Consider the following 25,578-nt stretch of genomic DNA (forward strand, 5'->3'; position numbering starts at 1 on the left):
TATTTGAGAGAGAGAGAGAGAGAATGAGAGAGAGAGCATGAGGGGGGGAGGGTCAGAGGGAGAAGCAGACTCCCCGCCGAGCAGGGAGCCCGATGCGGGACTCGATCCTGGGACTCCAGGATCATGACCTGAGCCGAAGGCAGTGGCTTAACCAACTGAGCCACCCAGGCGCCCGAAAAGTAGGATTTCTATTCTATTTATTCTGGTTGTTGTAGATACTGCATCTCAAAACTAATGGTACATTGTGTCTACCTGTTTATGCCAATTTCTTGGTGAAGTATTGCAAGCATGTTGTTAATCCAGATTAATGTGCACTGAATTCAGTTAGAAATTCGGCTTTGATGCTTGCAAATGACCAAAGGACTGATGACAGTCCTTGCTTTTAATACTTGTTTTGAAACAGAAACTCTGTTTCCAATACAATTAATCTCTTGCATCTTCTCTTTCCCTATGCATTTCTAGTATTTGTAAAAAATAAGAAGGGGGCGGGGAAGCAGCACTGCCATATTGGAGGCTTGTATTCACGGATACGTGCAGAGTTTACCATGCCACCATGGAAAATCAAGCTAATAAAAGAAAAACATAGTTTGAGGATAAAAGCAGCATCTTGGACATCCAACCAGTAATGTATACAGATCTTTTAGCAGCAGAGAGAGCATAAATCATGTCTCTAAAGGGGGGGGGGATCCCACTTTCTGTAGAAAAACCTGCTAATCACACAGTAACTAGACTTTTTAATTCTAAAGTTTAAAATTTTTGTCAGACTTTGGTTTTATTCCAAACAATTTGAATCCGTTAAGAAAAGGAAAATTACCTCTTACACATAATTCTAAATGTCAGGTTAAAATAAAGATCTCCAAGATATGCTTGTAAAATACATTTTAATTAAGCCACTAATTATGTATTTATATTTCCTCTTGCATGTTTTTCATTTTGGTAACATAGAAACAAAAGATCACAGAAATCAATTTCAGAACTATTTTAGCTACCATGGACCTTTATGGAGGCCACTGTGAAAACGAAGAATTTATTTCCAATAGTACTTGTCATAAATCATGCATGCTTCAGTGGAAGGGGCTGAAGGGAGACCATACATGCCACACTGGCTTGACGAGAGAACAGGACATGAGTTCGAGTTTAACATGTTTAGACACTTAGAACAGAAGACCCCAGATCCTAAATTCAGTGTTGTCTTGTTGTTTTTGTTTCTTTGAGGAAGAGTTCTTCTCAGATGTCTTAGGGAGAACCCTAATGCACGGAAGAGAGGAGAGCAGGGCCGCTCTGATTGAAACAGATCTTGGGACCTTCAGCTGTCCATCTTCCAAATGGCCCTTCTGTGAGGGGCACCACCTCCTGGGAGGCCCCTGGCTTACTGGAATCCTGCAAAAAGTCTCAATTTAGTTGAAATTCATTATTTTGCAAATGCACCCAGGCATACAGCTAATTAATAGATGGGTTGGGCCCAGAATGCACATCTTCTGATTCCTACTTTCTACTGCACAAAGTTGCCTATTTGCAGTTCCTGAAATTAGTTCCAGATCTAGAAATCTCTTCCTTTGAACTAAATAGTGAACATTCTTCGATATTTAAATTAACAGACGCCAGAGAGAGCTACCATATGAAATATATTTGTGAACTATAGACCTTCCAAATACAGGCTAATTTTTGGAAGTAGATTCTGGTTTTCTGTTGTCTCTAATTAATGAGCTTAGAGATAGGTGGTGCTTCTCAAAAATTCCTTCAGTAGACAACGTTAAAAATATTTAGAAATAACAATAGTGACCAGTTTCCAGCACAAACTAGTGGGTGTGGCCGTGTCCCCACCCCCCACCCCTCACCCCACACCTGTCAATTGTCTTCCTTCAGTGCTTCTCTGCCCTACCTTTGAAGCACTAGGATCCTTCAGGCTGCAGGATATGCCCCTGAACTTAGAGATTCCCAGTGTCAGATGAAACCTCCATTGCTTCTTCTCAAGGTCAGAAGCCCATACCCTTCCTAATGGGAAAATCTCATGTTTCTCCCACACCCCAGTCGCTTCTATGTGCCCCAGCTGGTAAAGAGTCTCTCTTTTGCATATTCCCTCCAGCCAAGAAGATTGTACTGAGCTTTCCTTCCTGAGCTAGCTTTTTAAAAGATAGGCATTTTTATATGAATATAAAAAATAGTATTTGGTATGCTCTTACAAATCATACCCCCGATTCTGAGGGTGTAGGCATGTGGATTGTCGCAACACCTGGTTGATCGTCACTGAACTAGATACCCATCTTTTGCTTAATTTTCTTTTCTTGGCTTTTAAAATGTCTAATTCTGACAAAACTAAACCTGTCAAGGTTTATTATTATCTAAAATATGTAAATTCAAAATTCCCTGTGTGAGTTCACTGTGAAATCTGACATTATCAAGTTTACTGGTAAGATGTGTTATCTGGTCTCGATAACACATGTGTAAAATTGTTTCACCAGTTTTTTTTCTTTCTTTCTACCCATTCATGAACACTGACTTTTAATCATTATTTACAACATTCTTCATCGAGTAATAGAATTTAGTTATGTGTTCATCACTAAGCAACCTTGACCAATGTGATTCACTTTGTGAGGTTAGAAGATTGTGCCAGCAAAGTATGATTTTCTTATAAAGAGAGCTGGGAAGGGAAATAGCAGAGGGTATTGAGGTAATAAAAAGTGACATATTGGTGTCACTTCTGAGGTGGTATTTTTCTAAAATCACTTAGCCTTTCTATGTGTAAAGAGATACATATTTTGTTTCAAACTTGAGTGTGCAAGAAATGTCTATTTTGTTTTCTGTAAATCAAATCAAGCCTGTTTCAAGTCCCATCCTGAGAGTTGGGAAATTAATTCTCAGTCATCCCTGGGGTTTTCTACCCTCTTCCAGAAGGACCACATAAAGGGTCTCATGCAGAGAGAATATTCAGGAAAGACTTCCCTGGTTTCCAGTCCATTCCAATTACCAGGACGACTGTCCAAGCCACCACGGTCCCTTGTGGCAGGATGCTTTGTAGAACTTTTGGGGACAGGAATCTTGCCTGGTGCCGGACTCCCTGGGCCTGGGATCCCGCTTCTCTCGATGCTCCTGCTGCTCCCTCCTCAGGTGCAGCCACCCTGCAGAGGGGCCACTGGGGAAAAAAGACGCAGGTCTCCATCTCTTGGGAAACCCACAGCCTTTGGTCCCTTTCCAAAGTCTTGGATAATCTCCTTCTTCCCGTGGCTCTTGCCACTTCTGCTTCTCTTTTACCTGCTAAAGTCTAGAGTTTCTCTCTGTCCTCAACTCATAGCATCATGCCCTCTTTAAAATAAAACCTCGGAAGAGACGTTGTCTTCAGGAGACTAGCACCAAAGCCTTCCCTGAGCTTAGGGAACACAAAGGCTTTTCTCTCTTCCTTCAACCAGGAGCAGGGAAATAAAAGGAGACCAAAATTCAAAGGAGTATCACGATAGAGTCTCCTGTATGATATCTAACACTTATAATGCTCAACATGATGACGTTAGAATAACAGGAAAGTTCTTTATTCCTTTAAGTGTTTTTGGAAAGTTTAAAAAATACCTTTGTCAGTCGCTGATGTTGTGTTGTCATACATATATTTGATACCAATATTACCATTATCCATAGAGTTAACCTTTCAAAGGAACAATGTCAGCCCCACTTCATTTCCTTTTCTCAGTTCTAATCTTGCAGCAGGTGAAGGAGAGAGGCCTGCAGTCTTTCTCCCTGCTGTGGAGAGGAGCAGTGGAGATTGGTTCCATAGGTAGAATGGTGGTTTGGGGATGTGAAATTGTGCAAGGCAGACAAGATGCAGGAGAGCAAGTGAGACCAAGTGTGCAGGGATCCAGGGACCTCCATGCCCATTTCAATCATACTAGTTGTGCTTTTCCACTTCATGTAATTAATGTAAAATTTTGTTTTCATGATGGATTCCATTGTTATAAAAATTGGAAATCCTTGAAGGATATATGCATGTATATACCTGCAACATTTGAAACTCCCCAGTATTTGGAGTTAAAGATCTTCCTTTTTTGATAGTATAATTCTATGGTATAGAAATGAACCTTCCCCTTAAAATACTCTCTTGCTTAATTAATTACCACTTACATGTGAAAATCCCCAAATGATAGGTCAAGGTTAGGGGATAGTATGATTTATTTAGACTCTCAGTTCCTTTTCCGGTTAATAGGATAGCAATCGTAGATAGTTGTTGACATAAATCTTGCTGCTCGTTGTACTATAACTGGGAGTTCTTATCAGTTCCATCACCCACTTGCTCACTATACAGAACAGTACAGTTCATAGGAAGCATTAAGTACTAACCTAAATACTGAATCATGTCTCAACCAGGATTTTAAAAATTAATTCTTTATTGATATGATTTTATGGTTATACTAATCATACATTTATATCTAACTATTGGGTCTTTATATTAAACAAATTACTCAACTTCAATAACAAATTATTATGCAGAAGGTTTTAGAATTCATTTCAGACAACAATGATTTTTAAATTTTTAAATGGTTAGCTTTATTTTATGCCTAGCCAAGTAACATGTTTGCTAGAACATTCATTAGACTTAAGGATTCCATTAGACAAGTTTAATATTCATATTAAATGTTTTGTAATGACATTTATTTTATAATGCTAAGTTTTTACTTTTTAAAAACATAGTTGAGTAAAACTATTTCAGTGTCAGACATTTTTAGTAACAGATATTCTGTTGTAGCTTTCAGAACAGGAAGTTTCTTTTTTAACTTACTCTGCTACTAATATTCTAAAACATAGACTTAAGATCTAGTATTTGTTGTGCAATATAAGCATTAAAATTTTTATTGCTCTTCTATTAGTATCGAATACTAAAATTTGAGTATTCAAGTTTAGAGATGGTTTTCTCATTAGAAAAGTTTGTGCGGTCAATGCGAGAACTAGGACTTCCAACTTTGCTCAGCCAGGACATCCTACAAAAAATAAACAAAAATTAGCATATAATGTGTATATCAGGACATCCTACAAAAAATAAATAAAAATTAGCATATGACGTGTATATGGGCTAGCTAAAATGATCCTACCCCAGGTCCCAATGGGAGTTTACTGTAACTTTTGCATCTAATGTGAAATAAAATTTTGTTACATTGTATACATCATGTATATATCGGAGTTTAATACATAATTAAATATGGACAAAGAAAAGCTAATAGCAAATTAAGCACAATAAACTGATGATTTCATATTGGGGTTATTTCCCCCCTCTTAAAACATCCAAAGCCATTATAACCTAGCTCTCATATGTAAAAGGATTATATTTTTACAAAAAGATAAGTAATAATAATTCATCAGTTTTTTCTCATTATCCAGCACATGGTAGATCTCACACACACACACACACACACACACACACACATTTGTGCAGACTAAAAGAAAAAAATGAAAAAAATGTATAAAGAATGTGATTTTCCACAAACATTAAAATGCAATTAGATGAACATTTTCTTATCTATTCAAAAAAACCATTTCTTACTACATATATTATCAAAGTGACTACATTAAAGGGACAAGTTAAATGCTCTGAAACTATTTCTGCTTCTGTAGTGCATTGGTTTTTCTTTATTAGCAAAATATCTGTGTCTAATTTATGCCTTTGGGTACTTCTCTGAGATGCTTCCTATACAATTCAGGCATATTTTAATATTGTTGACATTTGAGATATTACTGTTAAAGATTTTTCCAGACTTTTTCTACCTATTAACAATTAGTTGCAACAGATGACAGATTAAGTGGGACAACAGATAAACAATATGAGGCAGTTTTATACAAGTGATGGCTGCTACCCAGCTGTTGCTGTAGAAATAGTCAGCAAGTTTGCTCATATCCCCAAAGTTCATTCAATGCGAAGCTAGTTCCACACTCAACTGCGTAATATAGTAACAATCTTATATAACCTTGAATTACAAGTATTTTCTAGGCTAAAGTCATCTGATTAGCTGAAAATTACTCTTACTCAGGCTAGAAAATTCCAATGACTCAAATTGCCATTGTAATATTTAACCCTTTCTTTGGCTCTTATGACAGTTTGGGGTAAGGTAAAATTTCATGTTTCTCCTCCTTAGAAGCTAAGCCCAGTAACACATCTTACTTTCTTCAATTCAGTTAAAATCTTAAAAGTTGAAATTGCATGTGTTGAACAAGAAAATTCAGTTATTATAAAACGGAGCCAATGGCTTCAATTTTACTAGTCCTATCTCCTTGAAATCTTCTCTGAAACAGAGACTAGAAATAATAAAAGCGAAAATGTATTGAGCACTGTTTGCTCAGCATTGTGCTGAGCTCTTTACATAGACTCTTAACTCTGATCCACACATTAACCCTGTACATTATAGTCCATAGAGAGCAGAAGAGTTACGTAATTTGCTCAGGGTAGTAACAGTGGTGGGGGTGACGACAAATGGTCAGATTCTGGAGATGTGTTTTGAAGGTATAATCAATAGATTTGCTGACAGATTGGACATGGTATGAGGAAAAGAGAACTGAAGGATGACACCAGAGTTATTGGTGAAAAACTACTTGGTTGTGGTCGTGATTGACTGAAGTGGAGAGACTGTGAGAAGAGCAGATTGGGGGTGGGGGAGAGATCAGAAGTTCAGTTTTGGAATGTTGACTGAGATAACTAGTAGACATCTACATGAGATGTTGTACAGGCAGTTGGATCTTTGGCTGGAGGAGATAAAGTCAGAATTTGTCTGCAGGTGGCCAGTACTGAAAGTCATAAGATTGGATGGCATCACCAAGAAAATGAATATACAAAAGGGAAGAGTTCTGAGGATTGTACTTTAGGTTAGAGCACCACAAAGTTCAGAGCCCAGGAAGCAGAGGAAGAACCAGCAAAGAAAAGCAGCAGCATCCAGAAAAGCTGCAAGGGCATCCTGTCCTAGGAGTCAGATGCAGCCCTCCAGGAGCAAGGAGGGATCAACAGGGTCCCTGCAGCTGGCAGTTCAAGGAAGGTGAGGACTGAGAACCATTGCATTGGTAACACGCTAGTCACTGATGACCTCGCTAAGAACAGTTTTGGTGGAGTGAAAGCTGTATTTAAATGGGCTAAAGAGAGAATGCAAGGAGAGCAATTGGAACCAGTGAATCTAGGACCAGTACTAATGGCTCCATGAGTTGGCAATGACTAATCCACCTAGGATGATAACTTAATGTATTAAGCTAGTTGAGAGCCTGACTACCTACTTGTAGCTGGTCTTCAACACCATTAAGAACTTCATCAGCCAGAAGTATGGCCAAGGAGAAATCTATGCCACTGGTAGGGGCAGAATGGTTGTGCTGTTAGGGAATTCAGCTGTCTTTACACTGTGTGTAAAGTGGAGGGCCACTTTGTTCCATGGCCCCAAGCATGGAACCCCTGTTGCTAGGAACCATCCTGCCTGACCTGCCTACTTACCTAGGAGTGTTCTGGTCACCTGTCACTTTGCAAGCCCTAAGACTTCACTCATGTGCTACTCCTGCAGTCAGCACTTTATAGGTGTGGCTCAGGTCTGGAGATGGCAGATGTAGGAGTTCTAGCTAAAGTGCTGTAATTTCACCTCTTTGTTTCACGAAGGGTATTAGTTAAGAACCACATAATCAAACAGTACCTGTTAATTCATTTCAATTCAATAAATATTTAAGTAGCACTGTATGCAAAGCATATCCTTGATACTGGAATGCATACACGGATATCTAAAAGGAGGTTTCTTCCCTCAGTAACTCACAATCTAATGGAAGAGTTTGGAGAATGATAAAAATATAATTCAGAATGTGATGAGCAATGTGATTTTAATATAAAGGGAAAGGAATTGGATGGGGTTAATTTCTAGACAAGGTACTCAGGCACATCTTTGTGATAGCAGTGGCATTGAAGCTAAGTTTTAAATACTAGAGAAATTTCCAAATGTTAGAATAGGAATGCCAATTTAAGCATGGCAGGAAACCAAGAAGCATTAGGGAAAAAATTAATAATGTTAACTAATTAAAAATGTAAAACTTTTGAATGGTCAAAAAATGTCTTAAGCAAAGCCAAAACAAACAGCAAACTGGAAAACTTATTTGCAGGTTTCTTACTATACTAAGAACACTTAAAAATCAATACATAAAAGATAGTCATCTAATAAAAAATGGTCAAAGAACATAAACAACAGATGAAAGGGAAAGAAATATAAATGGCCAGTAAATATGTGCAAATATTCTCACTCTTACTCATAATTTTAAAAATACAAATCAAGCAAGAATGAGACACCATCTGTTACTTAGGGAATGGCAAATATTTGAAAAGTTGATAATATCTAATAATGACAGTTAAGGTGTGGGAAAAGAGGCACTTTTCTGGATTGTTGATGGGAATGCAAATTTGTACAGCCTTTCAAAAGGGCAATTTGGTACCACTTATCAAATTTTTAAATGTCCATGACTTACAGTCTTGCTGTCATAGAGAGGGGAGTCTGGGATACAGACTTTGCGATGGACTAGTTCCTAGGGATGCTCTCAGGTTCAAGAACTGTGGGAGGCAAGGAAAGTAGACAGGATTGGAATGAAGGAGAAGTTGGGTGAGATGCAGTTTCATTGAAGACCTCAGCCGACACATGAGGAACTCTGAAGCTGGGAAGACCCTTCAGCATTGTCCCAATTTACAGTGAGAGGGAAGGGTCTTTATATCCCCCCACCATGAGCGAGTCATTAGAGAAGAGCTGCCCAGAGAAGGAGATGTGACAGTTAGTGTGGTGACTTCCTTCTGCTGAGGCAACTCCTAAAGTGGGCTGATGCCTGGGGGCCACCTTCCACCAGCATTCCCAGCATCTGGAGAATAAGTCCTTCAGTCCTGAAAGGGAGTCTGAGTGGCACATCTCAGTACTACTGCACATATTCTCACAAGTGGGCAGAGGGAATGAATTGAAGATGCAAGACAAAGAAGTAGTAATTGGTGGGACAAGGCTCCAGGGCAGGTTGGAACAAACAGGATCATTAAGTAGACTCATTAGGTTTAGAAATGAGGACACATCTCTGTACAGAAGAGAAGGAGTCAAAAAAATGAGAGCAACTTGGATGTGAAGAGGTATTGGCATAAGATAACCTCCATTTTCTTAGTAAAGTAAGAGGTACAGTAATTTACTAAGAATTAAGGGAGGTAAGGTAGGGTTGAGGAATTAGAGTGAAAAGATGTTAATAATTGCTATGGAAGTTCTTGATGATGAGCAGGGAGAGCAGTTGAGGGTGACCAGATGGCCAGAAGCAGAATACACGCCTGCCTGCCTGCACTGCACTGTGCTTTCTTAGACACCTGTCCTACAAGCATAGTGGGACCAGTGGGGCCAAGGATCAGTGCTTGGGCCAAAGGCTTCTCCATAGGGACATCCATCCCATCTTAGGGGCAGAGTTAACAATTCAATCAGATGTTTCCTAGAGTGAACAATGGAAGGCAGGACTCCCCATCCGCCAATCTGGAATGGACTTCTCTTTAGCCAGAGGCAGAGCTGTGGTCTTAGGTTTACTAGAGGGAGGTGAATAAACCATTTCATGGGGCAGCCTCCAATTTTGGTATCTTTGTATTTCTTCTCTTGGACTGGGCAGATCCTCTAGGGAAGGTGTGTCCAATGTCCCACCTACAGTCTATCAATTTGGCTCTGTGTGTTTTGGGAAGAAGGGTAAGGCCTCAATATTCACTGTGTAACTTTAACTGAACACCTGTTTTCAGCTGTGCCTAGGAGACCATCTCTAGAGCATGAAACTCCGGCTTCCACCTAGGTGGGCAGGGAAGCTACTCTGAAGTGTAGGGGTGAGAGAGAATAGCTTATTAAACAAATCTTAAATCCTTGTATTTTTGACCCCACCTTTCTGCCCCCTTCCAGTGGCCTGAGCCTTGGGGGGTTTCCACTGTGTTAAAAGGGCCATTTCTCTGCTTCCCCCACTGGACCCTTACCATTCAGGTCAGCGTGACCACTAGCTCTTCTGCTTTCTAATTTCCAAAGTTTTGTTGCCCTGTCTTTCAAAGTTTTGTAGCTTTCTCGCCCATTCTTTGTTCTTGTGGGTGTTTAAACCTTTTAAAAAAAATCAATTTTACTCACATTAAGTGGGGTTTAGGTGGGAGCAGAAGTAAATGCATATGTTCCAAATGTAACCTCTTTAACTGAAAGTATGGCTTTATCCTTTATATTTAAATCTTTAATCCATCTGGAATTATGTGATTGCATGATATGAAAAAGAGGTCTTAATTTTGAATGCATAGACATTTTCCCCAGAACAACTATAATCATAGATTAAGTCTGCGTGTATGCCTGAATATTTTTCTAGACATTCTTTTTAACTCCATTGATACCTTTGGTTAATCCCTAAACCAGCATCAAACTATATTAATTCTTATACCCTTAGAATATATATTAATGCTCAGCAATCCCTAAACTTTCCCACCCTGTAAACTAATAATTCTAATTGTCCTTGTCTATCTAGAGGTCTACTAGATTTTAGCATAATTTTGTCTAATCCCTTCAAATCCCCTTTTAAATCTTAAAATAATTCAGAAAGAACTGGCATTCTAACATTTAATCTTGTCATCAAGAGTAAAAATTTTCCCTGCTTTTGTTCAAGTCTTTATGTTCCTCATCAAAATTTTGTAGTTTACTTGATTCAGGTCCTATTTCCTGATAATACTTAAATATGTTCTATTTTTCTTGCTATTTTGAACAAGATGCTTTTTAATGGTCATGTTTCTAAACGGGTACCTAGGGAAACTAGTAATGTCTTCATTGTAATCAGATGCCTTACTGAAGTTCCTTAGAATAGTTTTCTTTACTTTGGGGTTCCTAGGTAAACTACCCTATGTAGTTCTCCTGGATTTGTTCTGTTAATCCATTTTTATCACCTTGGTTGGATAATTGCAAATTACTCTTTACTGTAGGCTATCAAGCCACATTTCGACTATTTCCGTGGCTTCGAGAGAATCGCCTTAGTATGTAAAGAAAGAATCATGAACAGTGTTCACCCAGCAAGGCGGGCCAGCATACATGGCTCAGGCTCCAGCATATTTTATCTATTAAGTTAGTAGACTCAATAAATACTGAATGGATGGTTGGATGGATGAGTGAATTACATTTGCTTGAGTGACACTGAAGTCTAATTTTCTGCTGTAAATTTCAGTCTGCTTTGTATGTGTATATCTTTCAGATATTTTTAAGAAATATCCACTGATAGGCTTAAAAAAAACCAAAAAATAAGAAGGCTCAACAAATAAAAATGGAAGGATAAGATGTAAAGTGGAAAATTCTATTAACAGGAGTCCTGTTACTTGATGATCGTGTTCTCCCTTCACTCTAATATATTTTAAATGTTGTATGTAGAGTTTTTGAAAATGAAACTAATTTCTATAGTGTTTCTTTTTACCAAAATCATGTTGTCCTTAACAATGAAGTAATATAAGAGGGAATTTCATTATAGATGCATCTCTTACATGTTTGATGAGGATTATACATAGTTGTAAGAATAATTTTTGTGTGGAATGGCAAAAGACAATGATATTGCTTGTATGTTAAGTATTCTTCACGCCATCTTTGCATAAAAGAAAATGAATAAAACACGGTGCTGGTAAACATTAGATGACGGAGGAAAAATCTATTCATTTAATAAATTAACTGCGTTGTGTTTTTCCATTCCTGCTCAGGCAGGGACCAACTATGGGTCCCCTCAGGGTTTCCACGGCATGCTGATTCTTCGGTGCAGATGGCACACATTTAGCTCTCAAGTATAGTAAATGCCACACATTTATGGCCTCAGCAACCAGCAAAGAGGCCAGCTGTGGCCTTTTAAAATGCACTCAGGTTTCTACCCTCCTAGAGACCCTTTGCTGACTGCCCCTATCTAAAACGGACCCTGCCCCCCACTATGGTGTGCATCATGCGAATGATCACATTCTGTAATTGCTATGTTTATGTAATGCTTGATGTGTTCACTACGTGCCTCCTCCACATTAGAATGCAAATTCTAAGCAGGCAGAGTAGGAGTCTGACTCACTATTGCCTCCCCAACATCTCGCATGATGCCTGATGACAATGGGCACTCAATAAATACGATACATAATGAATGCATCTTTGTCACCTGCCTGCCTTCCAGTCTATAGCTTCCATGCATGAGAAAAGCGGGCATTTCTAGGGTGCTCCACAGTCCACACACAGAAGGGAGCCCTGGGCACAACCTTTTAATTCTGATTTTATCTCACATGAAACAAAACACTCCCATTTTTTACACACTTTGAAAGGTAAACAAAGAGTTGCTCTTATTACAGAGAAATGAAAAAATTCATGGCAGTCCCTATGAAATAACATGAGTAATGACTATATTCATCCTCTTAGAGGAAGCTGGAGGTCTGTGAGTCTGACCTAATAACCTGGATGTAAGCATGTGAACCAAGTTTATTTGTGGAATCTGTTCACCTATTTTTGCCAGCCCCCGAATGTTATTACAACTCTTGTCATTTTAGGTTTACTCATTATATAAGAAAGCATGGTAACTGACTTCACCCAGAACACAGAGTGACTATTAGAACAGCCCCAGAGGGCCAAGTCTATCCTGCAAACCCAGTCACATGACCTGCCGCCATTTAAGTTCAGGGCACAGTTGGTTGTATATCCTCAGATATACAAAAGTCTTTAGACATTGTTCTTAGTATTCCAAAAATGTACAAACACCTGCTGTCATAGTTGTAGTCAGGATTTTTAAGCTTTTTAAAAAGAAGAGTTCTTTCTCCCAACATAATCTTGCATGAAAGCCTGATTCTTGTAGAAGTGAAGTGCTTCTCTGAAGCAAGGGAATGGTTGGGGGTGAGGTGCAGAACCTCCCCTTCAGGCCTCTCTGTTTCCCAACTCTACCTGGAGCACCTCTGGGGAAACCCAAGGGCTCTCAAGAGCCCAGTGTAAAAATTGCCCTATTAACCTATCACTGACAAGGATATAGGGAGTGGAATGGATGGAGAATCCATCATAAGTACAAGTAGAAATCAACATAGGACTGTCTCTTCTATTACTCAAGTCGTTTAGTGTTTCCTACAAAATGTAGTAAGCTCCTGGCATGATAAGAAAAATTCCATTTAACTAATATCCTTCTTGAAAAAAAGAGGTGGAATTAAAGCACTAGAAAGCCAACACTATTAATAATTCATACCAGTTCTATTTCCTGGGTCTGAAGTGGGGCAGAATAATCCTTTTGGATATCTCTGCAGCACTGGTGTAAAATGTAGACCATAGCAAGAAAGCAGACAGTAAGAGACAGCTAATGAATCAAAAGCAAACGTGGTGCATGCTGGAAAATATTGAGTTGCCTGTCCATTTCAAGCTTTTAAACTAGCATTAATAATGGAAGGAGAGTACATAATATTTTTGTTATTCTCCTTTCTTAAGCATGTTTCTTATTCAGGTACATGTAAACAAATAATACCATAGACTTTTTCATTATTGATATAAGCTTTTTAATGGTATTTTACTATATAGTTGACCCTTAAACAACATGAATTTGAACTGCATAGGTCCACTTATATGAGGATTTTGTATAGCACAGTATTGTAAATGTATTTTAATAAAATTTCTAGCTTATTTTAAGAATATAGTATATAATCAAGGGCACCTGGGTGGCTCAGTCACTTAAGTGGTTGCCTTCAGCTGAGGTTACGATGGGGGGGGGGTGTCCTGGAATTGAGCTTGCATGGGGCTCCCTGCTCAGCAGGGGAGTCTGCTTCTCCCTCTTCCCCTCCCCCAGCTCATGCGCTCTCTCTCTCTCAAATAAAATCTTAAAAATATATAGTATATAATCTAACATACAAAATATGTGTTAATCAACTCTTCCTGTAATCAGTAAGTCTTCCTTCTGGTCAATAGTGGGGATTAGTTTTGGGGGAGTCCAAAGTCATACGTGGATTTCCAACTGTGTAGAGGGTTGGCACCCCTAACCCCCCCATTGTTTAAGTATCAACTGTAATGTCGAAAATTTCTGTCATCTGTAGTCCATGAACAGAGAAGAGTTCAGTGATTTTCAAGGGAATCCCAGCACTTGCATAATTAACCTGAACCCAGATTACTCCTCTTTAAAAGGGGGTTAGCCCTTACCTTACTGAGTTACTGAATGATTTAAAGAGAATGTATAGAAATTGCCCGGTGCAACATCCCATACACAGTAAGCCCTTAATAGCAGTTATTGCTGTGTAATTGTTCTGTCTTTGCCAAGGATGGTGGAGAGCCTCTTAAGTAAGCTCTGTGATGGTCAAAGTCACATACTTCTAGTGCAATTCCACTAGTAAAACCTGTTGGAGTTACTGTTCTGCTGCAGGGGGAAAGGGCAGGTCATTCCATCTCCTCAGCTAGGAGAGTCTGGAAGAGCTCCCCAGGATTCTGAAAACGAGACAACTGGATCAAAGGGCCTGGGAGTAGAAGAGGCAGAAGTAGTGAGGGCATGACCTAAGCCTCTGGCTGCACTGTCAGACCACCATTGTCGGGTCAGCCAAGTGACAAATACCCTCTCCTTTCTGTTTTATGGAGGGGAAAGATGAGAGTGGCACAGTGGTATGGAGGTGGACTTTGGGATCAATTCTGCTTGAGTGCGAATCAGCTACCACTTCCCCACTGGCCATGTGGGGCAAGTTTCTTCAACTCTCAGTGCCTCCATTTGTAAAATGGAGAGTACATTGCCTGCCTCCAAGTTGTTACTGAAGATGAATAGGGTAAAATGCAGAACCTAGTACACACTCCATATTTAGCTATTGTATCAGGGTGCTGTAGCAGGTCAGAAAACCACCTTAGCTCTTTTAGAAGGGAATTTGGTCCTTACAAAATCACTAGGCAGGCTGGAAGAACATATTTAGATTGGGCCTGTTGGAGCAACTCTGTAGAATTGGTTGTTAAAGAGTAAAATGTTAAAACTGAGATTCTCCGCAAATATAAAACGACTTGTGTCAAAGATTTCTATTCAATGCATTAATGACAGAACATCTTCCAGGTTCTATCTGGCTCAAAAGAAAATTTAGAGACTCATACATATGTAGACCTAGGTGTATATATACATACATACAAGCAGGGATGCTGAACTCATCTGGCTAATAGAGGTCAACTTGGTTGAAATTCTATAGGGCAGGACTGTCCAACAGCTATAATATGAGCATCTTCTAGGAGCCATATAAAAGTAAAAAAGGTGAAATTCATTTTGACAATTTTTTTTAGTTCAATATATCCAAGCTATTATTTCAATATATGATCCATACAAACGATTAATAGAAAAAGCGAGCTATTTTACATATTTTATATTGAGGCTTTGAATTCTGGCATGTATTTTACACTTACAACATATCTCAATTCAAACTTGCCACACTGCGAGTGCTCAATAACCACATATGACTAGGGGCCCCCATATTCGTGTAGTTTTAGAGCAGTAATAAAAAAAAAATGGGATTACATTTTCTTTAGGGCAAAAGTCAATTCTCTATCTACCAGAAAAAAAGCAATTTGCTTTGCTATGAACAAGAAGTATTTGCATTTCTTTAGTTTACTACAAGTAAATTTCTACCTTAGAGTTGTAAAATAGCCTAGTTAGTAGAAAATCAAAGGTGCACATCTGTATAGAATCAGAAAATTCCTGAAAGCTACCCCTCGACAATACCCAGAACTTCCCTGAAAGACACCCCCTAATCTCCACTACTAAGTCTTGGACAATTTTTTGTGTGACAAGCCCATGGGGGGAACTGCTGCAAATCAGGAGGCTGTCACCAAAATCACTGCATTAATGAACATGCTACCCTAACTGCACTCCAGGTATCAGGAAGTCCCACCAGGATGGCTGGCTCCAGAGCCACGTGATATCTGCTAGATCCTCACACCAACTAAATGGATGACTCGGGCACCTCTGCTGCTTCTCTTTCCACCTAGATCAGTTTCAAGTTCAAATTTCACATGTGGACCTCTGATGGTTGAAACCTCCATCACCTTTGAGGCTCTAGCTGCAAGAGAGTCAGGGAAACATGGTTCCTAGCTCTCGTCTGCAGACAAGGAAAGGCACCAGAAGGAGTGTGGAACCGTGATTGAGCAAGGCAACGTACCATGTCCACCACTGCTATTATTCAGTTAACAAGAACTGGATGAACTTCTACTCTAAGGGATACAGAGATGAGAAGTTTTGTTTTGTTTTGTTTTTGTTACTAATCTGTATGGTAGCAACACTGTTGTGGGCTCTATCGGATCTAGAGTTCTTCTCAGCACTAGAACAGAATTCCGAGGAACACAAACATTGAAGAGTCAGGTGGAAAAGGAGAAGAAGGCAGAGGACAAGTCGAAGGAATGACCAGAGAACAGGGAGATATCCACAAAGTGTGGTGTTAAAGAAAACCCAGGCCACAGAATATTTTAAGAAGGAGAAAGAAGTCAACCTCCAGATGCTGCTGAGACCTAAATAAAATCTGAGCTGAAAAATGCTTTGGGGACCTTAGCAGGATCAGCCTCAGTGACGTGGTGGGGGTGGAAGCCAGATTTAAATGGCTTTAGGACTGAGGGGGAAGTGAAGCAACGCAGACAGCAAGAATAGATCAATCTTTTGAGCTGTCTCTGAGGGAGAGGAGAGATACAGAGGAGCTTTATACATCTTTAAGGTTTTGTTCTTGGCAAGCAAGCCTGCCTCGATCCTGAATTCAATGCCTTCCAATATTTATGAGCGCTTTGTCTCAGAAGAACAATATTTGAGGAGGATTGTTTTAATAACACACAGTCTAGGGCGTTTTCTATTCCAGATATGTTAAAATCTACTCCTACGTGAAGCCAAATGAAAAGCGAGTTGGCCAGACTCCCCTGTATTTTCACCCCCTCACCCTGACCTCTCCACTTCCCCAACCCAAAAAAATGCTCACAAGCAAACTGAGTGTTTGGGGGGATGCTATTAGCTGATAGTGGGCTACTAGATAGTTTAGAGCCAAACTCTGACCCACCCAGAGCAGAGGTCAGTATTTTATACATTTTTTTAAGCCTTGTTCCTGGCCCCATTTTATGTCCCCACCCTTGTTTTCTGTTCTTTTTCACTTTTAAATGTACGCTCTCTCATTACAGTTTTACATTTTCTGACCAATCACTTTAAATCATGTGGGAACCAAGTGAGGTATAAACACATAAAACTGAGGGGTTTTTTTTCTTGCTGATACTGTTTCTTTGATTTTATAAAGGAAATTATTGGAAAGGAGGGTAGAGATTTATTTATGGAGTTTTGCTTTACCATCTACTTTACCAGATACTTTTCCATTAAAGCAAGGCATGCGACGTTCTGAGGTCCTAAAAATCTGTATCTTTAGGGCAGTGGTCTCAGTAGCTGGCTGCCAATCTGTCAATGGCCCTGAACTTAGGGACTAAGAGCTCTCAGCGTTGGCCCTGGGGCAAGGGCAGCTTGGAGTTGGGGGGCTGCCCTGAACAGAGAGGGGCTGGGTAGGGCAGAGACCTTGAGCGTGGTGCTGGGTGAGAGCCCCACGCAGCGCTTTCCTGGGGCTGCTGGGGAGGAGCATCAGCTCTCCCCGGCCAGGCCAGTGCTGGTCTAGGGGAAGTCTCACGGAGAGGGGTGTGCACAGGCTTTAAAGACAATTCATGAAGCATCTCCCTGACAGTCAGTGAAAATAACTTGTGCAGAATTCAATCTAAAGAATAGTTCAGAGGAGAACGGAGAGGCAGGCAATAACACAAGAGCCACTGGAAAAACAAGAAATTTAACAGGTGGAAAATGAGAAACAAAAACGTTAATGGAAAGAAGACTGTCCAGGTGTCTTTTAAGGGCATCACCTGTGACCCAGAGCCTATCACACTACATGTTGTTAACCCTAAAGATGGGCGCTTTCAGAATGCCTTTAAATATTCACCAAGAAGTCAAAATACTGAAACTTTTCTTTATTAGGATGTTTCATAATTAGGGAAATGGCTTATCTTTTGAAACTCTCAGGGTTAAAAAAAAAAAACTTTTTAGATTCTCATTTTCCCCTAGAAAGGTATTTATTCTTTAAATCCATGTGACTCAGTTTATAGGGAGGCTCATGATAGGATGTAAGAACATCACTAAAGTGTCTCACTTCATAGGTGGCCACCCACGAATGGTACTTGGATATTATACTGAGTATTTTTCAGCACTAATATATTCGATGCACATAAATTTCAATCTGTATTAAGAAATTCAGAAAGTAGCCATTTCCTCTCAAAAGGTTTTCCTTTTTGTATTCATAAAAATATATGCCAGTTGATTTCCTCCTTTTACAAAAATAAAGAACAAAACAGAAGGTGAAGGAAAAAAATACGTATCCTCCTAACATTAATGTTTTTTGCAGATAGTAAAAAAGTTATTGCTAAATCCCAATGAACACTTTGGCCTAAATTTTAAAAACTAAAATTGCATGTATTGTTGTCACCTTAGTAACAAAATTTAAATAGTGTGTGCTTGCTAAATGACTTTAAACGGTTTTATTTTTCATAAAGAAATCTTATGAATAGCTTGATGAATCTTAGGCAACTTGAATATATTGATAATGTCCTTTTATTGGTCTATCTAGTGGGAAGTGAAAAGGGCAAAGAACAGATTACAGGCAGAGAGGGGGAAGGGAGAAGATTTAATGGAAGGCGCTGAGAGACCGGTAATGATCCCTCTCTAAAGTAAAACTCTTCATCATTTTACTATTGCATTCTAAGATGTGCTCAGTTTCTCTGACACCATAATAAAATGATCAAAGAATGTCTACTCACCAGGATCAAAATGCAATTTAATTAATTATATCTCCCTCTTCTGAATCGAAAGCTTCTGAGAGAGTAGATGGCTGTCATATTTAGTTTTCCAAATGACTTTTAGATAAAGCCACTCAAACTGGGCATATAAACCCAAACTCACCAGAGTGATATGCTTGCATTTAAAGAGAATTAAAAATCTGAGGTTTCGGAAGTTACAGTCACAAAGCTCAAGTCAGAAGATAGGTCCCACTGTGGAAGAAACTGGCCTCCCAGACATTGGGTCTAGAAAGTGCTCTTTGGGCCTGGCAATCATCCAGATGAGGACTAATGTTTGGAAGCCTCTTCTAATTAGACACTCTTTCCTGCTACAGTGAAACTTGGATCAAAGAAAGAAAGAAATTAGCTAGCAGCTTCCTCTAGAATCCTATGAGCCATCATTACCTTGGTGGAGACGCCAACAGTCTTCAGTGGTCTAGGAAATTGATCCTAAAAGCTTTCTCTGAAATGATCAGGTTTAGAGGCACAAATAAATGCTAACCAAATTCATAGATCAATTTATAAAACAGAATACCCTGTATTGATTTATATTGGGCGCTGTATTTGTCAAATATATCATCCATTTGTGCAAGAATTTTCCAACTGAGGAAGCATGCTAAAACGGAATTACATTAGATTGCTTTCTCCAGTCTAGGCATATTTTGGTTTAGAGAATCTATACGGATATTACTTTCTTCCCAAGGAAACACTGAAGAAGTGATAATATAGTTCCCCTTTTTACAAACTCTTCATCACCTGCTGCTTTTCACTTAGCATATCATTGCCTCAGACAAGTTAATGAGGCTATGGTTTTCTTTACGCTTACCTTGTTCCTGTCCTGAGCACATTCCCTGGTCACCTGGATTACACTAAAGCACATTCCAGGCTCTTTCTAGGACAAGGAAAAACCCATCCCTTTACTGCACCATATTTACAAACTACATCTTAAGGAAGAAAGAGCTGATTTTGTTTCCATTTTGAAAGGCAACATTTCTCTAGGTTTGGAAAAGATGAAAGAAGCGAAACCCTTTCTAACCAGAGGTTGTTGGTGACTGTAAGAATGCCCTTTGCCACAGAGAGAAATATTCAGAAAGGGAATGCACTGAAGGGTCCTAGTCCTCTCCATGACGATCAAGCAATAATACTGTCATGGCAGCAAATATACTCAGTGTTGTGTGTCAGGGAATGGGTCCATTACCATGGTTGCTACTCAAACTACCCTTGAACATAGAGGCTTGAAACAATATTTATCCTGCTATAAGTCTGCAGTTTGGGCAGAGAGAGCTCAGCTCTGCCACACTCCATGGAAAACAAAGCTCAAAAGCGGAGGAAAGGAAGAACTGGAAGGCTCAATCGCTCACAGGTCTGGCAGCTGAGCCTGGGAAAACCCAATCAACTACAGTCTGGAATGGCCAGGGCTCCTCAGGCTCTCCAGCATGGTGGCTTCAGAGGAGCCAGACTTCTTACACTTGAATCAGATCAGGAATCCAAAAGCAAAGTGTCAGAGAGAGAGAGAGAGCCAGGTGGAAGGTGCTTGTCTATTCTAACCTAGTCTTGGTAGACACTCAGTGTCCCCTCTGCTGCATTCTGTCTGATAGAAGCCAGTCACCAAGGCTCATCCATATTCAGGGGCAGAGGATGGCAAAGAATTTGTGAGCTTGTTTTAAAATTACCACAATAGGGGCGCCTGGGTGGCTCAGTCATTAAGTGTCTGCCTTCGGCTCAGGTCATGATCCCAGGGTCCTGGGATCGAGCCCCATGTGGGGCTCCCTGCTCAGTAGGAAGCCTGCTTCTCCCTCTCCCTCTACTGTTCCCCCTGCTTGTGCTCTCTCACTCTCTGTCAAATAAATATTTAATAAAAATAATAAATAAATAAAATTACCACAATAACTTTGTATAGCTGAAGATTTACAGGAGAATATACCATTTCGTTATTTACTCATTCATTCAACAAATACTTAATGAGCTTTTACCATAAACTAACTAAACCTAGCCTTCTTAAAGGATTCTAGCCTGAGACGACTCATAATTGGACATGACTTATACATCAGGAAGGATGTATTTTATTTCAGGCCTGTCATATGACAGTTTTCAAACTAGCACAAAATAACGGATGATGACAATCATCCATTTGGAGAGGAGTATAATCTCAGCAGCATAAATGGGTTTTTATTAGAACTCATTAAAAACCTGAGAAAATAGAAGTATAAATCTTCATTAGAAACAAATATATTCTAGAAAATTTATTTGGTGAACAAATTTGTGTAAAAGCAAATCGTCTTTTCTACTAACTTTATACGTTTAGTGATGAATATATAAGTTTTCCTTGACTTCCTAAATATTCCAAATAGCCTAGTATGTAAAAGGAGGATTGTTCTCTCATAGACAAAAGATAAAATATGGACTACATAGGTGAATGTATTGGATAGGAATAGATTCAGCTGTGAGGCACAGTGACAGTGGCTTGAACAAGGGAGATCTTCACTTCTCCATCATGGAAGGAAGCCTGGAGGCAGATAGTCCAGGACTGCTGTGACTGCTCAAGGACCCTCAGACATCTTTTCAGCTTACACTCAGCTAGCTCTGGGATGTTGTCCTCATCTGCCTCACCCAAGATGGACACTAGAGCTCCAGCCATCATATTTGTATTCTAGGCAATAGAAGGGAGGAAAGGCAAACACGGGGGCCAAGAATGTGTGTCTTGAGGTAAACTGCCTTAAGGTATAGTTTGTAAACATGGTATAATAAGTGAATGTTTTCCAGAAGCAGCCACACAGTACTTCTGATTACATTTTATTGGTTAGAACACACTACAGAAGAGACTGAGAAATGTAAGCCATGTCAACTTTATCCTGAGTGGCCACAGGCCCAGTAGAAGTCACTAACATTACAGTAGAAGAAGGGGAGGACAGTTCCTAGAGGGCAGCGAGCAGTCCCAGCCACAGTGTGGAAATCAAGTGCTCTGTTTTGCACATGTGAAGCATAAAATGCCTCTTAGACACTCAAGTAAACAATAGTATATACGAGTCTGGAATTCAGGGGAAAGATGAACCCAGAGTTAAAAATTGGGACCTCATTGGCCAACAGATGATGTTCATACCATGGGGCCAGATGGCAACCCCTGGGGAAGGAATGGAGACAGGGAAGGGAAGCGGTCAGTCAGAGCGGCCATCAGCAGAAGACACCGAGAGGACACGGTGGGAGACATGGGAGGAGAACCAGGAGACTCTGGTATCCTAGAAGCCAGGGGAAGAAAGGAGCTAAGGAAGACAGGAGTATCCACAGCTTCACAGGCTGCAGGGAGTTTAAGTAACACAAGGCCTGAGAACTGATGACTGAGTTCGGCCAGAAGATCAAGGAAACCGGATGTGCCCGGTTACAGTGCAGAGGTGGAGGGCAAAGCCTGCTGGGAGGGGCTGTAGGGGACCTAGGAGGGGGAGGGGGTACAAACCAACACTATCTACAGCTTTCTTCGGGAGAGGTGCTGTAAAGGGCAGTAGCTGGAGAGGAATATGGGATCCAGAGAAAACCTTTAAAAAACATGATTGTAGATAATGGAACATATTTGTTTATGGAAATGAACTAACAGAATAGCTAAAGGTGATGATGTGGAAGAAAAGGATAATTGTAGTAGAAAACCAGGGTCCAGTGTACAAGTGGAGAGATGAGAAGAGTGTATAAAAAAGATAGACACAGAGCTTAGACAAGAGAATAGGGTAAGAGATAATGAGAGAAATCAAGGAAAAACACATGGTGAGTGGATTCTGGCAGTGGAATCAAAGAGCAAATATTCAAAAGACAAAGAGGATTCATCTCAAGGACCACCTGGGGTAGACTGGTGGTGGCTGCCTGGGTCTCTGTTGAGCAGACCGGGAGAAGCCTTATCCAGCTCAGTGGGAGACAGTGCAGTGATCAGTGATGTGCTCCCCAATGTTTAGTAGCCTACTTTTGAAAGTGTGTTTCTTTTATTTTTTTAAGTAATCTCTATGCCCTATGTGGGGCTCAAACTCATGACCCCAAGATCAAGAGTCACATGCTCCACTGACTGAGCCAGCCAGGCACCCCCAGTAGCCTACTTTTCACATTGATACTTTTTCATAAAGTTTAATCATACTATAAGTACTGTTGTAATATTTTCCACTTAATATATGAAGAGATTTTGCTTTTATGTCAATGGATCAATCTCTACATCATCTTTTTAAATGTCCCTCAAATCTTAAATTATATGGGTGGACCCTATTGTACTTACATCCTATGGTTGGAAACTCAAGTTGTTCCAATTTCAAAAAAAATATATTTACTTGTAAAACTCCTCCTACTAGATTACACAGACCTTGTGATCTGGAAGGCATTGTGAAGTAGTCGTTTAAAAAGATGGGCTGTTGAGCCAGAGCCTGATTCAGTCCTCTGGGATTCAAATGACTGCTACCTTAGTTCCTAGCTGTACAGTCTTGAAGTTACTTATCTGTGCCTCAGTGTCTTCATCTGGAGAATGGGGTTAATGATATTTCTACTGTATAGAGGTGATATGAAGATGAGAGGAGATATATAAAGCACTAAAGACTATGTTTAGGGCATGGAAAATATGCAATAAAGGTTAGCTTGGGGCATCTGGGTGGCTTAGTCAGTTGAGTGTCTGCCTTTGGCTCAGGTCATGATCTTAAGGTCCTGGGATCAAGCCCCGCATCAGGCTCCCTGCTCAGTGAGGAGTCTGCTTCCCCCTCTGCTCTCCCTCTCTCTCAAATAAATAAAATCTTAAAAAAAAATAAAGGTTAGCTTGTGTAATTGAAGGAGATTCATGGGGAGATGATGTTCAATAAGCCTGTTGAATAAATGATTTGTACACAAGATCTTAAGTAACAATATTAAAAGGTTATAATCCTAGAAAACACTAGGAACACTGATTTTCTGTTTCCCATCATCCTTGATAGGATTTGCTAGTCATTTATTGTTGAGGTTGTTTTTTCCAAGCCCCGATCCCCACCCCCAACAGACATGGGAGTGTAACTCATCTTGGAATACAGTTGTGTTCCAAAGGAATTTGAGAAAGATTTGGAGGACTTGGATATTCTTCTGAATTGTTCTTTCATAAGAGATTTTGATTTACCATATACGTCAAGTTTTGGAGGCAAAAATACTCAAATTAACATAAATTTCATTTCCAAGGGAACTGGGGTGTCCTGAATAATGAATTATGAATAAAGCTACATAAAATGAATAACAGTCACTTCAGCTCCTTTGTGGAAGGAGATAGGGTATAAATAAGTAAATGTATAAATGAAAATAAACAGTAATGAAGTTTGCTAATTATGTTGCTTGCTTCTATTATAACTCCTTCATTCTAAAGAAGGAAATAATTAGTGGGTAGGGTACAATTACTATTTTTATAACTCTTGCTTGTTCAGACATATTTAACTGAATTTGTGTAATGGGAAAAAAGTAGAACTCAGTCAAACATTTTCTATAATCCTCTAGGTTTCTCTGTCACTTCGATCTGTATTTAACTCCTTAGGAAATGGTCCCACAGTCAAAGTCTCCTTCCTGGTGCTCCCACTGGGAGTTAAGCCACTGTCATTGAAGAGAATATGGTTCCGATTTTGTCTTTTTCATTTTACTTCATGATACCAGAGCCTACAACCAACTTCTACATCACAAAAAATTGAGCACTCGGGTTTCACCAAACTCTGGCTCAGGTGACTTCTGTCATATGATGTCTTCACCATCTAGTTCCAAGAAAATGGAGACTCTTAACCAGCTGAAGTTTGGTCTGGTCCCCAAACTCAGCCCACGCCTTACCACTCCTGGGCATTATTAGGCTAATCATGTGTACCTCTGAGCCTACTGATTGAGACGGTTGTATCCACAGAACGTCCACGGACAGTGCTCTGTACATGTGCACTATAGTAGCGCCCCTGATTTACTTGGTACCTGGTGCTTACTTTGATGAACGGAATTAAATAAGCTACCTGGATATGATTTAGCAATCCCATTCCTGGGTATTTCTCCTAAAGAATTGAAATAGAGATCTCAAAGTGTTATTAGCAATCCCACCTTCACTGCAGTACAATTCACAGTAGTCAAGATACAGAAACAACCAAATGTCTGTTGACAGATAAATGGATGAATGGGTCAAGAAAATGTGGTATATACTTACAGTGGAATATGAATCAGCCTTAAAAAAAAAAAAAGGATAAACCTGAGTACATTATACTAAGTGAAATACACCAGTCACAGACTAATACTGCACCATTCCACGTATATGAGGTATCTAAAATAGAGCTAAATTCATAGAATCAAAAAGTAGAATGATAATTGTCAGGATCTGAAGGGAGGAGGAAATTTCAGTTAAGCAAGATGAATGCATTCTAGAGATCTGCTGTACAACCCTGTACCTATCATCAACAATACTGCATCATACACTTAATAAATTTAAGAGGGGAGCTCTCATGTTAAGTGTTCTTCTACACACACAAAAGTTATCTGGCATCCAAAGCACCAGATTATATCCAATTGTCAGGAGAAGGGACTTGAGCCCTGATTTCTGAGCTGCAGTGACAAGGTTAATCATAACTAGATTCTAATACTAAGTCACCATGACAGAGACTAATCAGGCATTGAGTCAAGGTAATAAACTGGAGTCAGTAACAGAGTGTAATGAACTTTAGTGCTCTGCTATTTTCAGAATGTTTTTGATTATGTTATTTCATTTCAACCTCCAACATCTCTCTCAGGAAGATATTATTTCCTTTTACATATGAAGAGACCTAGGCTCACAGAGATAAATTCCTCTCCCTCT

General features: G+C 39.7%; 2 protein-coding genes across 3 annotated transcripts in view; one reads left to right on the top strand and one right to left on the bottom strand.

The window, feature by feature from the left end:
* Positions 1–4,796: 4,796 nt before the first annotated feature.
* ACYP2 (acylphosphatase 2) overlaps positions 4,797–25,578 on the bottom strand; it is a 162,997-nt gene continuing 142,215 nt past the window's right edge. For both annotated transcript variants that reach the window (XM_021701224.1, XM_044918760.1), the window contains exon 4: positions 4,797–4,961. In XM_021701224.1, the coding sequence (XP_021556899.1) occupies positions 4,847–4,961 (115 nt within the window). In that variant the 3' untranslated portion in view covers positions 4,797–4,846. The remainder of the gene's footprint in view (positions 4,962–25,578) is intronic.
* The window catches only part of TSPYL6 (TSPY like 6), a 31,045-nt gene continuing 27,350 nt past the window's right edge, over positions 21,884–25,578 (top strand). Inside the window, 1 exon segment of the mRNA XM_021701308.1 lies at positions 21,884–22,013. Coding sequence (XP_021556983.1) covers positions 21,884–22,013 — 130 coding nt within the window.

Source organism: Neomonachus schauinslandi, chromosome 10 (genome assembly GCF_002201575.2).
Source record: "Neomonachus schauinslandi chromosome 10, ASM220157v2, whole genome shotgun sequence".
NCBI classification, from domain to species: domain Eukaryota; kingdom Metazoa; phylum Chordata; class Mammalia; order Carnivora; family Phocidae; genus Neomonachus; species Neomonachus schauinslandi.